This window comes from Hipposideros armiger, unplaced genomic scaffold (genome assembly GCF_001890085.2).
Source record: "Hipposideros armiger isolate ML-2016 unplaced genomic scaffold, ASM189008v1 scaffold_174, whole genome shotgun sequence".
Taxonomy (NCBI): domain Eukaryota; kingdom Metazoa; phylum Chordata; class Mammalia; order Chiroptera; family Hipposideridae; genus Hipposideros; species Hipposideros armiger.
Window position 1 is genome coordinate 1,777,908 of NW_017731524.1, and position 17,787 is coordinate 1,795,694.

The 17,787-nt window shown below is 38.3% G+C and overlaps 1 protein-coding gene across 1 annotated transcript; it reads right to left on the reverse strand.

Moving 5' to 3' along the window:
• Window positions 1–2,440: 2,440 nt before the first annotated feature.
• On the reverse strand, window positions 2,441–17,781 carry MZT1 (mitotic spindle organizing protein 1). The gene is made up of 3 exons (XM_019652148.1): window positions 17,611–17,781; window positions 7,498–7,643; window positions 2,441–4,209 (listed from the first exon to the last, which is right to left on the reverse strand). Exons 1-3 carry the CDS (start codon window positions 17,690–17,692, stop codon window positions 4,186–4,188), a joined length of 252 nt encoding a protein of 83 aa, XP_019507693.1. The 5' UTR covers window positions 17,693–17,781; the 3' UTR covers window positions 2,441–4,185.
• Between the last annotated feature and the right edge of the window lie 6 nt (window positions 17,782–17,787).

Consider the following 17,787-nt stretch of genomic DNA (forward strand, 5'->3'; position numbering starts at 1 on the left):
TTCATGGCAAGTCCTCACGACCAATGAAACTGAGGGTCAATCCCTCCCAATGATGTGCAAACAGCAACCAAGTCTCAACTATAACAGGACACACACAAGCCATACAGGGACACACCTGGAACACCTGGCTCTAGTGACCACGGAGACTGGACCACTGGGCCCCACAGGACACCTACTACATAAGGCCACTCTACTAAGACCGGGAGATACAGCAGACCTACCTAATATATAGAAACAAACACTGGGAGGCAGCCAAAATGGGAAGACAAAGCAACATGTTCCAAATAACAGAACAAAGGTCCAGAAAAAGAACTAAACAAAATGGAGACAAGCGATCTAACAGACACAGAACGCAAAAACAGTGGTTATAAAGATGCTCAATGATCTCAGGGAGGACTTCAACAAAGATAGGAAATATAAAAATGGAGATAGAAAACAAAAAAAGAACCAGCCAGAAATAAAGAATATAGTAACTGAAACGAAGACTACATTAGAGGGATTCAACAGATTAGATGAAACAGAGGATCGAATCAGCAATTTAGAAGATAAGGTGGCATGAAACACCCAATCAGAACAGCAAAAAGAAAAAAATAATCCAAAAAAATGAGGATAGGTTAAGAGACCTCTGGGACAAGGTCAAGTGTAAAAACATTCACATCATAGGGGTATCAGAAGAGAGAAAACAAGGGACTGAGAACCTATTTGAAGAAATAATGACTGAAAACTTTTCTAACTTGGTGAAGGAAATAGACATACAAATCCAGAAAGCACAGAGTCCCAAACAAGATGAATCCAAACGGGCCCACACCTAGACACATCAAAATTAAAATGCCAAAGGTTAAAGACAAAGAGAGAATCTTCAAAGCAGCAAGAGAAAAGCAGTGAGTTACCTACAAGGGAGCTACTATACGACTGTTGGTGATTTCTCAATAGAAACTGCAGGCCAGGAGGGATTGGCAGGAAATATTCAGTGATGAAAAGTAATGACCTACAACCAAGATTCCTTTACACAGCAAAGCTATCATTTAGAATTGAAGAACAGATAGCGAGCTTTCCAGACAAGAAAAGGCTAAAGGAGTTCATCACCAACAAACCAGAATTGCAAGGGATTTTAGACGGACTTAGATGAAAAAAAAAAATAACAAGATAAAAAATATGAATAGTAATAACTACATATCAACAATTACTTTAAATGTAAACAGATTAAATGCTCCAATCAAAAGACATAGGGTGGCTGAATGAGTAAGAAAACAAGATCCATACATATGCTACCTACAAGGCTCACTTCAGATCAAGACACACACAGACAGAAAGTAAAAGGATGGAAAGAGTTCATGGAAATGGGGGTGGGGTTGGGGAGGGGGAAGCTGGGATAGCGATACTTATACCAGACAAAAATTGACTTTAAAACAACTGCTAAGAGGCAAAGAACCCAGTAAATCCCACTTCAGGGTAATTATCCAAAGAAACCCAAAACGCTGCTTCAGGGGACTTCTGCATCCTTATGTTCATTACAACATTGTTTACAGTGGCCAAGATGTGCAGGCAGCCTGGGTGTCCATTAATGGATGAATGGATAAAGAGAAGGTGGTACATATATACAATGGAATATTGCTGGGCCATGGATGGGAATGGGTTTTCACCATCTGCAGCATCATGGGTGGACCTGGAGGGTATTGTGTTGAGTGGAGAATGTCAGAGAAAGGCAGATGCAATGTGATTTCACTTATATGTGGAATCTAAAGAACAAAATAAACAAACATAACAGAAACAAACTCAGTGAACATTTAGTTGGTTGCCAGACGGGAGGGGGTTGGGAATGGGTAAAAGGGAATTAAAAAGTTCGACTTGGTTGTTACAAAGTAGTCATGGGGATGTAAGGTATAGCATAAGGAATCTAGTCAATAATATTGTAAACACTATGTGTGGTGTCAGATGGATAAGATTTATTGGGGTGACAGATGGGAAACGGGTTGGGGGGCAGGGTAAAAAAGGTGAAGGGATTAAGCACAAATTAGTAGTTAGAAAATAGTCACAGGGATGTAAAGCATAGGGAATATAGTCAGTAACATGGTAATAACTGTATAGTGCCAGGTGGGTGCTAGTCAGGGGGAATCACTTCTTAAATTATATAAATGTATAACCACTATGCTGTATATCTGAAATTAATATAAAATAATACTGAATGTGAATTGTTGAAAAATTATAAAGCGGGTAAACTTTCAGGTATAAAACAAATAAGTCATGGGGATGTAACATACTGCAAGGGGAATATGGTTGATAACCTGTGACAGTATTGTAGTGTTAGATGGTTGCTGGACTTATGGTGATCACTTCTTTAGATAAACAAATGTTGAATAACTATTGTGTATACCTGAAACTAATATAATATTGTATGTTAGCTATATTTCAATAAAAATCTAAAAAAAAAAAAAGGAAATGCCAATAACCACCAACATGGTTTTATTTGTCGCTGATAACATGCACAACACTGCAATTATATCATTACTTTGTTTGGTTTCCTTAAATATTACTTAATATGCATTAAAAATATATGTTTACATTTAAGAAGTGTAACATATTAAAAGAAGTCCTCTGTAAACATACCTCCTTCTCAATATATTTTCCTGCTTTCATACATAAATAACTTAATCTACCAAGTCATAATAAAACTATTAACTCTTAAGGCCTAAAAGTATATACAATTTTGGAGCTTGACAAGTGTTCTCTTTGATTTTATAAATAACAACATGTAGTATTTGTAGCATTTATCCAATAAATGACTTATTATCACAAGTTCTTAATGTCTCCCAACCAGTTCTCTCAATAGGTCTTCCAGTGCACCTGGTAAATAAAGATGCATGCATTTAAAATGTTAAAATGGTCAAAAGACTGTATTTTTAAAACAGTACAGTAGGTTGCCATTTAAATATTACTAAGCCTCACTAAAATCACTTGTTTGTCTGAAGAACAAAAAAATGCTGCTAAAGAGTAAATACTTGTATTATCATTTAAATGGAAGGTAGCAAAGTCTAAATAAAACCAGATTAAATTTGTATTAGTCTTGGGAAAAATATTCCATTGAGTTTCTCTTACAAAAACAGAATCAATACTATCCTAAATTTTCTAAAATTTATTTTGAACAAAACTTTGGTAAAAATGGTCTTAGAAAGACATTACGGAACATCTGATTATTTAGTTTTTGTTTAATGACTGGAAATCTTTATTCCTTCAGAAAACAGTAACTTATTTGTTAAATGAGATCTCCCATTTAGTGATTAGCCATTAGTTATCTATTTAGTTACTAGATAACCACTCAAGATATAGTAGGTAAGCACTCAAATTATTTTTATGTAATAAAAATAAAGAAATTTATTTTTTTTGCGTGTTGAAAATGCTTCATTATGCATTATTTTTAGGCCATCATTTTCAGAGTATAAAGCCAAAAGAAAACCATTCTCAATTAATTCTCATTAAATTTAAATGATTCAAATGATAAATAATACTAAGCTAAGGACCAAAGTTTCTAAAAGTTTTATTTTTTAATCAATACAAGACTGATCTGGTTCATATTAACTGCCAGACAAACTTTGTTTAAAAAACTAAATATTCTTTGTTAAAGGGCAAATTACAACAAATGCTTTTTGTGTCTTTAAAAACAAACAAAAAAACTACATTCTGATATACATAATGAACCTAAATCAAAATTCAGAACTGGTGGCTGAAATACTGTCAGCTTTCAGCCCAATACAATATAAATCCAGTTACTTTGCATTAACAATTCAAAATTAAGGTTTATAATGAAAATGTCAACAAGTCAGAGCTACATTACTACTGATAGGTTCCACTATGCTTCATCCAGGCAACAGCAGATGTGCACATCTGACAGACTGCTTAGAAAATTAAAGCTATCAGAGTTATAAATAAGGAATACATAAATATGAGCATTTCAATGCCAAAGCATTAGAACTGTTTTAAAAAGATGTGACGTAAACACATCTGATAGTTCTCTCTGTAAGCCACTTTTCATTGATTTATAAAGCTATGGTTCTAGAATTCTTTAAAAAGGAAAAGTGTTTCTTCTACACTGCTGCATGCAGTAATTTCTTTGTACATTCTTGACTACAATGCGGTCTTCAAATCCTCTTGCAGAGCTTGACATCTCATCAGGATCTCACCAGAAAGTCAGCTTGTCATATTTTCAGCCGCCTAGAACAAGAAAGTAAGATTCATTATAATCAAACCATGGAAAAAGAGACACCATAGAAATAAATTTGTCAATAACACACTGATTAATAACTCCTCCTTCCCCACATGTGCTAAACCACTTTTATCAGGATAATGCAGTGCTTTTTACTTTCTGTAGGACATTAAACTACCCTTTGAACTGACTGGTAGGCTAACAGTAAAAAACTGTTATTTAATTTTAAATAATAGTGTAAGAATATACTGCTACTTGAAAAATTAACCTACAGAGGACCTTATCAAGTCAGTCTTTATTTATTAGCCTGTTTCTGCATGTTTCATTATAGTGTGAAAACGGAATTAAGATGGAAAAATACCTTTCTGTTATGTTATAAACTGGACAAAAAAGGGCAAAAGAATAACAAACACATGGCTAATCCTACTTCACCTATACCACTAACGATTACACTTCCCCTGATTATTCTAATTAACATTTCTTCTTTGTTAGAAACTTTTTGGGATTTCCTCCTACCTAGTTTTAATGAGATAATGGTAAGCTGGTTTTAGATTAAAGAAGAAATGCATTTTAAGAGTCTTTATGCATGAGGCTTACCCTTCCATTCAGATGGGCAATAATTTCTGATTTTTGTTCCACTTAATTATTGGTTTTGCCTTCATGTAAGACTATAATTCACTGGATGTGAGATAGTATACGCAAAACTGAAAAAGTCATGTTATTTAGGAAGTTCTGAATCTCTTATCCTAACAGCTTAAATTTTAGTTTGTCTATGAAAATGCTAGGGCAAAATGCTTCTCTGTCAGTCTCTCTTCCACATTCTTTTCAGCTCGGCTATTTCGTCAGGTTCCTTTACAGCACTCAAACTGCAATGCCATACAAAAATCTCTACCTGGAAGCAACCTAATATCCATTTACAGTAAAAAGGATAACTAAGTTATAGTATATTTGTACAATGAAACATAATTATTACAGTGAAAAGGAATATATTACAGCTACACACAACATAAATGAACCTCACAAACATAATGTTAAATGAAACCCAGTAAAAAAAACTGTGCTATAAGATTCCATTTATATCAAGTTCAAAAATTTTACAAAATTAAACTGCAGTGTTTAGAGATCCATGCTTAGTTAAGAAAGCATACCATAAAATCAGAACAGTAGTTCCAGGAGGGGTAAGCAGGAAGAAGTCAGCGATGCGGGGAGCATAAGGGGGCTTCTAGGGTGCTGGCAGTGAGCTGTATGGACATTCTCCTTATAATAAATGTTTGCTCTGTAAATGTTTTATTTACCTTTTTGTGTTATTTTTAATAATCATAAAGTTTTAAAAAGCACAAAACCAACAACCCAAATCACTGGAACTTACTGGAGATGGGTTAGCTACATGTTTTATATAACTCTATTTCCTCAAGAAATAAAGGCTAGAGAGAAGCCACTTAGTCCTCAGAAGTTTTAAGCAGGACTGACTTGAAGTTTTGGTATTTACGGTAAGTTAGTGCTACATAAACATGAAAATAAAATCACCCGAGATTTTAAATCAGGCTGTGTGCAAGCAAGAAAGGAAACAATTCCTGTTCCCAGTCTCAGCAATTACAAGGGGCTGAGTTTAAATCTTACAAAAAGGTGGTCCTCTGGGCCCATGCTGATAGCACAGCCCAAATGTCCTCAGCAGTTCCCTGGTCTCTGAGCCAGAGTCATTCTACCCCTACCCTCATTTTTTTTTCTTTTTGGTTTTGTTTTGAATTTGTACAAGAGCTAATCTGAGCCAAACTGACAGCATATGCTGGAGAGCAAGATCTCACAAGCTCCCAAATCTTCCCCTTTTCTTAAATGAGAAATTCATGTTGACAGCCAGGGAGTTCTTTCCTGTCTGTGGACCCCGCGAAGTCTGACAGCCCCCCTTCATTTTGTACCGTACAGGTACCTCAGTCCAAGCTGGCAGTGTTTTGGGCTGGGGTGGTTGGCTGCATCTGTAAGTCACACACCTAACTAATCTCTTCCCCAGCCACACATCTGGCCTTCTGTCCAGTGTGCTATCTGGGTAGGCTGAGAGTTTTCCAAAGCAAGTGCTGGTTTCTTTCTGCTCACCAGCTCCTTACTCAATCTCATTCCTCTTACATTTTACTAGAAGCAGCAAGGAGAAATCAGGCTGCACTATCAACACTTGGAAATAGCCTTAGCTAACTATCTAAGTACGTCGCTTCCAAGTTTTATTTTCCTTCCAAACAGTGTGACACAATTCAGCCAAGTGCTCCGTCACTTTAGAGCAAGGCTGGCCTTTCATTCAGTGTCCAGTGACATGCTCATTTCCATCTGACACTTCACTCCAAGTACCTTTAACGTCCATATTTCTAGCAAGATTCTATTCATAACATGTATCCTCCAAGATGGCTGAATCTTTCTCTATAGCTCTCCTCTGTCTGAGCCCTCACCAGAATCGCCTTTAATGCCCATAGTTCTACCAACAGTCTCTGTAAGACATCTAGGCTTTTTCTATCAAATGCATTAAAACCTCCCAATCTCTATTAATTGCCCAATTCCAAAGCCACTGCTGTATTTGTATTTCTTACAGCAGCACTCCACTTCCCAGCAGTAAATCGGGATATTTCTAAGGCTGCCATAACAAGTATCATAAACTGGATGGCTTAGAACAGAAATCTATTCTCGCACAGTTCTGGAGGCGGAAGTCCAAAATGAAGGTGTCAGCAGGGCCAGCCGCTCTCTCAAGGCTCAGGCAGAGGATCCTTGCTGGCTTCCTCCTCGCTTCTGGTGGCTGCTGACACCCTTGGCCTTCTTTGGCTTACAGATGCCATCACTCCCACCTCTGCCTCTTTCATCGCCTGGCACGCTCCCCTGTGCCTGTGTCTTCACATGGTACTCTCTCTATGTGTCTAAATTTCCTTTGTCTTATAAAGACATCAGTCATTAAACCCATTATGATCTCATCTTAATTTGATTACACCTGTAGGTACACTATTTCCAAATAAGGTCATATTTACAGGTTAACAGGCTTGAGCATATCTTATTTGGGGCAGACACAATTTTACCTACCATACAAGGAAAATTCTAAACACAGCTGGAGACTTCTGGGCAAAACACAACACAGCCCACGACAGTAGCAATTTTTGTGATCTGATTATATGCTACTAGGCTCCTGGTCTTCAGATTTTCTTCTGATGATGATAAAAGCTACTTTAATCATGTTTAGGGTCTTTCACATAAGGTCATCAATAATCATTATGTAGAATGAACTAGCATCTTTATTTAGAATGAACTAACACCCAAATCTCTACCTTTAGTGCTTCACTGGCCTTGCGAAGTTCCTTAATAACCGATGATAAAGCTTCTGGGTTAATTCCTTGTTCACAAAGCCGTACACAAATAGACAGAGTCTCCATATCTAAGCCAGTATTCAAAATCCTTGAAATCTCAAGCAGAACTGAAAAAAGAGAAAATTTTTTAAAAAATCTTGCATTTCAAAATATTCACACAATACTTTTGTTTTTAATTCACATAACACTGCAAATACCAAAGAACTAGCACAGCATCTTTATATTTGGAAAGAGGCATGTAATGTCTTACCCTTACTTAAGCTCTAGAAACTTCAAAAAAACTTGTAATCTTTCTCCACACAACTGCTTTGTACATCTTAGTTTTTTGTTCTACCACTCATTTAATATCTATCTAAAATTTATATATCACAATCAGGATTTTTCTGAACATTTTCCCACTTTTTAGTATTCTTTTACAACATAATTTAGTCAGTCACATAATATTCCATTTCATTGAAACACCATATATTACCTAACCACTTTTAAGAGTTTTTAAGAGTTCGGTGGATCTCATGTTTCCCCATTAAAATAATACTGTGATAAGCATCTGCATATACTAATTTTATTTTATTAGAATAAATCCCTAGAAGTGGAACTGCTCAGTCAGTAATATACATGTTTAAGGCTTTAAAAATATTTAAAAACTTACAATTTGACAGAGTAATCATGTTTGTTGACTAATAATAAAAATGAAAGCTTATATTTTACTTCATTTTTACACTACTTCATTTTATTATAGTTTATAAAAGTTATCTTTCACATGACAAGCACTAGCATTGAGAATTACAGGATATAAATACATTGGCTACATTAAACTTTGTTATATGGCAGCTGTTTCCCAGTGTGTTTAGAATTGCTTAAGTCATTGGTCAACGTGTTATCTGCTTTTCCTGTATCATTTTTCCCTTGGCATTATGCTTATAAAGCTACCCCCCATGCAAGGATTATGTAATTATTCAACAGCATTCTCTTTCAGCGTTTGAAAGTTAATTTCCCTCCCTTCATAAATATTTAACTGCCTGCAGGTTGGGTGGAAAACAGAATCTCTAACTTTTCCTTCCAAAAATAAGTCAGTTACCCAACGCTTTTTACTGAATGATTTATCCTTTTACCACTCTATTCAGATGCCACCTTTATCACGAAGTAACTTCTCATATACCTATGGATTTGTTGCATGTGTATCTTGAGCCAGAGACACAATTTTAATTATATTAAATTTCTTTTGCACGTAGTGGGTTAAAAATACCTTTGTTACTTTTATTATCAAAAGCCCTTTCATTCTCTCCATGAACATAAAAATATTGATCAATTTCAAAAACAAATTCTATTTGAGTTCTGATTTGAATTGCATAAAAACTACGTATTATTTTGGGATAAATCGACAAGTTAACAATATTAAGTCATCCATTAATATAAGTCCTCCCAAAAACTTTTATAGTATTCATGATGTTCATAAGATGGGACTTTCCCAATTTTTCATATCTGACATTCATTTTCATCTCCAGAAGTTCAATTTGAGTCTTTTACAAAATATATACCTTCCATGCCTCTGCTTAACTTTTGAACATATTGGGTACAATTCTAGTCTTTGTCAGCTAATTCTTAACAACTGTGGCAATTTTGGGTCTGTTTCAGCTGACTTGAATTTTTCTCATCATGAGTCGCACTTCCTGCTTTGCCTACCTAATAATTTTTGATTGGATGCAAGACACTGTGAATTTTATTTTGTTGGGTGCTGGGTAGTTCTCTATTTTTTACATATTCTTGAGCTTTGTAACGAGGTACAGTTATCTGCAAACAGTTCGATCCTTTTGGGTCTTTTAAGATTTATAAGTCAGGAGTAGAACCCTGTTTAAGATAGGGCTAATTATTCCCCATCACTGAGGTAAGAACCTTCTAAGTACTCTACTGAATATCTCACGAATTAGGAAGTTTTCCATTCTGGTTAGTAGATACAGACACTATTCTCAGTCCTCTGCGAGCATGGTTCCCTCTAATCCTTTCAGATGGTTCTTTCCCCAGCTTTTTGGATACTTTCCTCGCACACATGGTGCTATTCAATGCTCTGCTGAATATTTGAGGGAGGCCATTCTGCAGACCTCCAGAATTCCAAGTGTAGCTTTCCTCTCAGGTACTCTTGTCCTGAAACCTGCTATGGTCTCTTCTGGACTCTAAGCTCCTTTTGCTCAATTCAGGGTGTCCACTGGGTGCTGTCTGGGTTCCTCCCCTCCTCCCACTGCACTGTGGTCTGGAAACTCTGAAGGCAGTAAGCTGGGACAACCACCTGGCTCACTTCATTTGCTTCCTTTCTCTCAGGGATCGCTGTCCTTTGCTGTCTGATGTAGTGTCTTGAAAATCATTGTTCTGCACATTTTGCCTGAGTTTTGTTGGTTGTTTCAGGTAGGAGAGTTAACCCAGTCTCTGTCATTTTATCTTAGCTAGAAGGTGACAGCCCTCTCCATTTTCATTTCTTCAGTTCTGATACTCCAACATGCTTCTGATACTCCAACTTTGCTCAGCAGTTTGAATGTAGGCTGTTATTCATGCTCTCTGCTGAATTTATTCCAATAACGCTAAGATTTCTAATTTCCCACCATAATCACTTATCTTGTTTCATAGCTAATTGTTTATTTATAACCACTTCTTATTTTGTTTCTACCTTTATCTATTTGAGGCTCTATTCTTTTCTTAAGCCATTTCTGAGGTTTCTGTTTCAAGTACAAGCAAGCAGCAAAAGCAGTGATTTAAGAGTGTGTTCTCCAGAGCTCAACCTAGGTTGAAATTTACTTTCATTACTTAGTAGGCAAGGTAACCTCTCTGCGCTTTTATTTCAGCATTCTGTAAAATGGGGAAAATCACAGTACTTGTAACATTGATGTGAGGATTAAAGGAGAGAGTTAGAACCGTGTTTAGCATACGGTAGCGCTCATAGAGTTAGCTATCACTTCTGCTATTTTTTTCATTTTTCATGTTAGTTGTTTATGTTTTTCATCTACCTTAGGTACTTTGTGACTTAGGCTGAAAGCTCATCTTCCATTTGAGATTTTTCTTGGATGACCTGGATTGGCGATGTGTTCTTAGATGGGTAGTATCACACTGGTCTTAATTCTCTCGATCAGGTTTTGTAGAAGCATCCTGGCTCCAGACACACAAGACACATGGTCGGTGTTTCTCAATTCCTTGCCGTGGCAGATGGCACATTTCTGGCCCCAGCTCCACTCAGACAGGGTGGCATGCTTCTGTCAGGTTCCACTCCCAGGTCCCTGCTATGATTTCGATCTGCTCCTTTCTTTGGGGAGAACCTCTTTTCTTTCTAATCAATGGAGGTTTCCCTTTCCTGTTTTTAAACATGGATATGCTGATAATTGTATTTTAATATTACTTCTTGTTATTCTTATACATTTAGAGCAGAAAGTTTCAGTCAGTGCTCAATTATCATCGATTTTGATAGTGAATCATCAATTTCTTTAATTTTTAGTTTTGGTTGTTTTCATAAAGGGATTCTACCACATTCTTGCATATTCTAACTGATTAGTGCTGATACTCTAAAAAATCACTTATTTTTATTTTGTAGTCAGCCACCTTAACAAATTCTACTGAAGCTTGTGACAGTTTTCAGTTGATTCTCTTGTGCTTTCTAGTCATTTCACCTACAAATAACTGTTTTGTGTCCTTTTCGATTGTCTTTTTATTTTCTTATCTTGCTCTATTTCCTAAACTTTTCAGATAAATGGTTTTTTAAAAAAGCAGTGAAAGCAGGTACAGTAAAACCTTGGATTGCGAGTAACTTGTTCTGCAAGACGAGCCAACATTTCTAATAAATTTTAACTTAATAAATGAGCGATGTCTTGCAATACAAGTAGTACATGACGCCAAACATCACACGATCACAACTGAGCCAATGGTGCTTCTCTCTCTCTCGCTGTGCAATTGTGGGTGATCATCTCCCCTGCTTGGAGGTTATGGAGGCGATCTTGTAGAGGAGGAGAAAAAGGTGAAGGAATCCCTCACTTCAAATGAGATTAGGGAGATGTGTAAAATGTGGGAAACAGTGCAAAATTTTGCAGAAAAGCACCATCCGAATAAGGCTGTAGCAGTGTGAGCGATGAATCTGTTTAACGACAATGCAATGTCACATTTCCGTGAAATCCTCAAAAGGAGGCAAAAGCAAGTGTCATTGGATAGGTTCCTTGTTAAAGTTGCACGAAAAGAAAAAGGTTCCATTGAGCCAACAGATAGCAGTGATTCCGTTAGTGACAGTGACAGTCGTCCAACACAATAACCCTCCTCTCTCGGCTCCCTCACACCAGCCACGACGGTTTTCAAAGGTAAGTGCAGGTTAATTTGTTTATTTTTCTTTATATTTTGTATTTTCTTTATTAATTTGTATTACAGTATTGTAATGATTTTTATATGAATATTTTTGGGTTGTGGAACAAATCATCTGCGTTTCCATTATTTCTTATGGGGAAATCCGCTTTGATATACAAGTGCTTTGGATTACAAGCATGATTCCAGAACAAATTATGCTCACAAACCAAGGTTTTAGTATATTTCTAATTTTATTTAGAATGAATTAACATTAATATTAAAGGTCATATTGGTTTCATATAGCTATCCTTTAGCATGTTAAAAATATACTGTTTTCTTTTGCTAAGACTTTAAAATCAGGAAAAAATGTTGACATCATCTTATCAGTACCTTTTCATCAACCACTCAAATGACCAGGTAGCTTTTCTTCTTTGACTTAGTGAGGTAGCATATGATATTGACAAACCATATCCACAGCTGAACAACACAGAGCTTGGGAAATCCCTCCTTTTACAGGGAGTGGTTGGCAAGCCTGCTCTTGATCTGGAGGTAGATGCTACCTCATCTCTCACTGCTACTCACTGTAAGCACAACCCTGAGAGACAGCAGGAGGAAGAGCAGCCAGCGTTTTGTATTCTCGGCAAACAGACCAAGAATGTATAGGTACGCTCAGGGCTCAAAGAAGACTGTGTCTCCCAACAGTGACACCGCGTGACTTCTGAAGCTAGGTTAAAAAATGTAATACAGCTTCTCTCTTGCGACACTCGACCTTGGAACCCAGCCTCCAAGTAAGGAAACCCACATGTTCCAGTCCCTAATGAGAAGCCAGCTAGTAGTCTGCATCGATTAATAGTTATGTGAGTGAGGAAGCTTTGAGATGACTCCAGACTCAGCACTAACTGCAATGCATGAGATACACTCAGTGCAACTACCTAGAAAAGCCTGGTCAACACCCAGAACTATGAGAGATAAGTAATTTTTGTTGTTTTATACCACAAGTTTGGGGCGGTTTGTTACGCAGCAACAGATAACCAGAACACATATTTCTGACCCTATTCCAACTCTCTAACATCATCATCGTCGTCATCATTAACAGTTCCTGACAAATTCTCCTCTCCAGTTTTTTCTTCATGGTAGACCATTATCTATAAATGCTATTCTTATTCCTAACTTCATGTCTTTATTCATGGTTTTTCTCCTCTGCCTTTTCTCTTCCCTCCATATAATTCCACCTCAGTATTTGTATTCCTTTAAGTTTTCTTTTACAATTCACACTGATCATTACTTTCTAACTTTACCAACTGTCTGTAATCAATAAGTATTTCTGTAGTGTCTACTGTGTATCTATATGTACGAGGCCTGACAATTAAGTTCACAAACTTGCCAATAGGTGCTTACACTGGCAGCGCTGTACAAACAGCTCAGTAAGGTTTCATAACCTTGGTACATCAGTGTCTCACAGCTGTGTTCATGTCAACGTGTGGCGGTGTCTTGCTGAGTAGCGTTCATTATTGTTGTTGCGTGTTTTGTGTGCTGTGGTAAGAAGGTCTGAGCCTGAATTAGAGTAATGAACTTTAAATTTCTTGTTAAACTTGGCAAGAGTGGAAGTGAAATCAGGGACATGTTAGTCCAAGTTTATGGGGACTATGCCATGAAGAAAACAGTAGTGTACATACAAATGGATTAAACATTTTTCTGAGGGAAGAGAACGCATCACTAATGAAGAGAGGTCAGGGCGGCCAGTAACGAGCAAAACTGATGAAAACATTGTAAAAATTCGTCAAATTGTGTGTCAAAATTGTCAGTTGGCTGTGAGAAGCATAGCAGACTAAGTAAACATTGGTAGAAAAACAGTTAGGAAAATCTTAACTGAAAATCTTGGCATGAGAAAGGTGTGTACAAAAATGGTCCTGAAGAAGCTCACTGAAGAACAAAAGCAAAGTTGTTGAAATTTGCCAAGACCTTTTGGAGAGGCAAGACGATGTTTTGGGCTTTGTTATCACTGGTGATGAAACATGGGTGTACCAACCTGACCCTGAAACAAACTGTCAAAGTGCACAGTGGAAGTCAGCCAATTTTTCACAACCAAAAAACTTCCATCAGTCCAAATCAAGAGTCAAAATGATTGTTGCTAGCCTTTTATGAATATCAGAGGGATTAAAATTATGAATTTGTACCAACTGGATAAACAGAAAACCAAGTTTACTATTTGGAAGTGCCGAAAAGGCTGCATGAAAAAGTTATATGAAAACGACCTGAACTTTCTCCAACAATTCATGGCTCTTGCATCACGACAATGCACCAGCTTACACGGCACTGTCTGTGAGGGAGTTTTTAGCCAGTAAACAAATAACTGTATTGGAACACCCTCCCTACTCACCTGATCTGGCTCCCAATGACTACTTCTTTTACCCAAAGATAAAGGAAATATTAAAAGAAAGACATTTTGATGACATTCAGAACATCAAGGGTAATTTGACGACAGCTCTGATGGCCATTCCAGAAAGAGTTCCAAAATTGCCTTGAAAGGTGGACTAGGTGCTGGCATCAGTGCATAGCTTCCCAAGGGGAGTACTTCGAAGGTGAACGTAGTGATATTCAGCAATGAGGTATGTAGCACTTTTTCTAGGATGAGTTCATGAACTTAATTGTCAGAGCTTACATGAGATAAGGGAGACACAAAAAGTCCTAGTCAAGATTTTAGAACTTTAGGGAGCTATCAGAAGGTGTAAAACAGGACTGTGACAAGATCAGACTTTCATTTTTAAAAGACATTTGTTGCATAATATGGGGTGGAACTTGGATGGGGATAAGAGAACACATGGAGAGAGTCTAGCTAAGTTATTGAAAGACTGGTGGATGGCATTGACAGGAGAGGTTACGACAAGTAATCAAAACTGAGATCAGTGAAGGACTGAGAGGGCTTAGTGAAGAATAGGAGTGAGGGAAGGTGAGAGAAAGCAAGACTGACTCCCATGCTTCTTTCTCACAAAAGTAACTATATTGATGGTGGTAGCATGGACTATACGTTTGTTTCAAACACTACCTTACACGCTGTGGAGTCTCTTAATTTCTTTTGCTAGCTAACCACCTGATATATATTGTAGTGTTACACTGAAGCCTCTAGTAAGGAAGAGGTACATTTTTACCCTAATTATCAAAAATGTAATTACTGGTAGTAAAAAGTTAGAACATAAGGAAAATTCTAGAATGTAAAAAAATAAGACTTAATGCACGAAGCTATTGATAAAGTATCTGAAATTTCAAAACATTGAAAAGCAAAAGAGACAACTGAATACATTGGAGACAGAGAGAGGTAGTTGAAGGGGCCTGACATTTTAAAAAGGGAATGTAGGAAGAGAATGTTGAAGATCTAAGACAGAGAGAGTAGATGATCTTATGCGATAGACCTTATACTAAATCAGGGCTAGGATCAATTAGGTTCTTTTCAGACTGGTATGTGCAGATAAATAACAAAGTCCACTGCTTCCTCCCGTCTGAAGTGTCTACTAAAATCCTTTCATTTCACAACAATATTACAAATATTTATAGCTGAGTTCTAGAATTCTTGCAAACCACTAACATTCATTAAAAGATTAAATCACTGTTAGCTGACTAATACAGATAGGAGGGAGGTAATAAAAGGATAAAGAGAAATACTCTAATCTTGAAGGAAGGTAGTCAGGATCAAAAATCTCTAAACATTAGTTCGACTCTCATGTACAGATTAAATACAAAGGAAACTCATCATTAGAATTACAACTAATAATGATGTTTCAGTAGTGAGCCAAGCCCCTTGGGCATGCTAAAGTTTTATTTCTGGGAATGAGGGCGGAGGAAGGTGGGATAATGAAATGATTGCATTTAGGACTTTTTCAGTTCAGTGTATGGTCAATTATTTACACGCAAGTATCACTATGTTTCCCTTTGCACCTCAACCATTACAGACCACGTGGAAAATATTTCAACGTTTTTCACTGACAGCAATAATTCAACTTCACATTTTACTGTGACTGACTGTGTTGGATGGACCCAATTATGGCACAAGAGCAGGGATTTTATCTAAGTTTAGAGTTCTAATGGACAAGACAGTATCTGTCACACTTAACAAATGTTAATCCATTGCCAACCTGGGTCTTTCTTTTTACCTTCTGGTTTATGGACAAACCATATGTAAAGGAGCAGTGTGCTCTAATCCACACCTTCTCTCCTCCAATTTAAAAAAAAAAAAAGTCTTTTTTTACTTTTTCATGTTCTTACACTCTCTGTAATCTTCATTTTACACAAAGGTCTCCTAGTAAAAATCTTGATGCAACCATTACAAACTATCAGTTCTCATGTCTACATCAATAGTTCCACCGCAGATAAAATGGATGTGTTCTATTCAAATGGGATCCTGTGGCCATATGACTAAGGAACCTATGCACAGATAATACAGCTGTAATACATCAAGGATGGGATAATAGGCCGAATCTGGTGTTAAGAACAAAATTCTATTTTTCAGAAAAATTAAAGGGAGATACTTGGTAAATAAAAAACGAGCTGCAAAGGCTCTAATAATAAAAGTAATTCTTTGAAAAGGAAAGCTGCAGCTAGTTCAGAAAAAGCCAGAAGTCTTGTCGGAAGTCCCATTAGGGAGATGTATTAGCGAAGGAGGCAGATGCAGCATGAAGGCTGACACTGCTTAGTGAGAATTTCAGAGGGTATGTTTTCAGAGAGATAGAGGCCGGTGTGGGTATCCTCTGGAAAACGCAGAAACCAGCGTTTAACATCCATCAAACTCTCTTATATAGATGGATGCGAAGAATAAAATGGAGACCAAAAAAAAGGAGTTTGCAAGGGGGATGACATCTTATATTACACACAAAAAATACAGTATCTTTTAATGATCACCTTCGACATACCTTTACCTGGTTATCTTATTTAAATACGGTATAACCTTAGGCGGTAACCTCATTTTACAGGGAAAAAGAAGCAGGCTCAAAGACGTTTAAGAGTAGCGTGTCCAAGCTCACCACCAGAGGTCTAAAGCGGGGAACGCGCATCAGAGGGGAGAGAGAGGTTTAACTCCCAAGACACTTATTTCGTCTTCTACAGCTTGTGTGCGCTTCAACTTGCATGCCTCGGGGCGCGAAAACAGATTAGTATACCCAGGGCGCCGGGACACCCGCTCCAAGTCGAAAGGGGCAATTCTGATGAAGGGGCGACTTGTTCATTACCGAATATTTTAGAAGCGCCTACTAGAGTGTCAAGGACAAAAAAGGAGCAATGGCCAAACAGGGCCACTGTCCGCACGGGGCTTACAGTCTTGAGGGCGGTACAGTCTGGCGCCCCGCTCTGGACTTAAGAGGAATGGGCGTCCCGCACTGGACCACCGCGCGGGGTCGAAAACGGAAGGGGCTCCGTGGGGAGGGCGCGGCGCACGAGGCTGGCTTCCAAGCGAAGGATGGGAGGACGCGGCACGGGAGAGGGGCGTGGCGGCTGGGAGGGAGCGTGGGATGCGCGCCCGTGGTGGGCCGCGCGCCGCCGGGCTGACGTGGGGGTCGGAACGCCGTGCACGCGACAAACTACGCAGAAGCGAAGAGACAACTCTCCAAGGATGAGGCCACCAGCCCTGTGGCCCTGGCGGATCCCCGGGAAGGCTCTCCAAAGATGCCGTTCGGGGCAGGAAGTGGACCGAAAGCCCTCCTGGGCTCGCCTCCGTCTGGGAGCCTTGGCTCTGGGAAACGGAAGCAAGATAAAAGGGGCGAAACGGGCACTCACCGTCCATGGTCTCTCTCACCGCATTCAGATTCGTCGCCGCTGCCGCCGCCGCCGCCGCCCCTGAACCGCTACTACTCGCCATGGCGGAGGCCGAGAGAGGCGGGAGAAGGGCCTGACCCGGAACTGGAGCGCCTTCCTTTCTCCTGGGCAATCACACCGCGCGTCCCCTGCTCACGC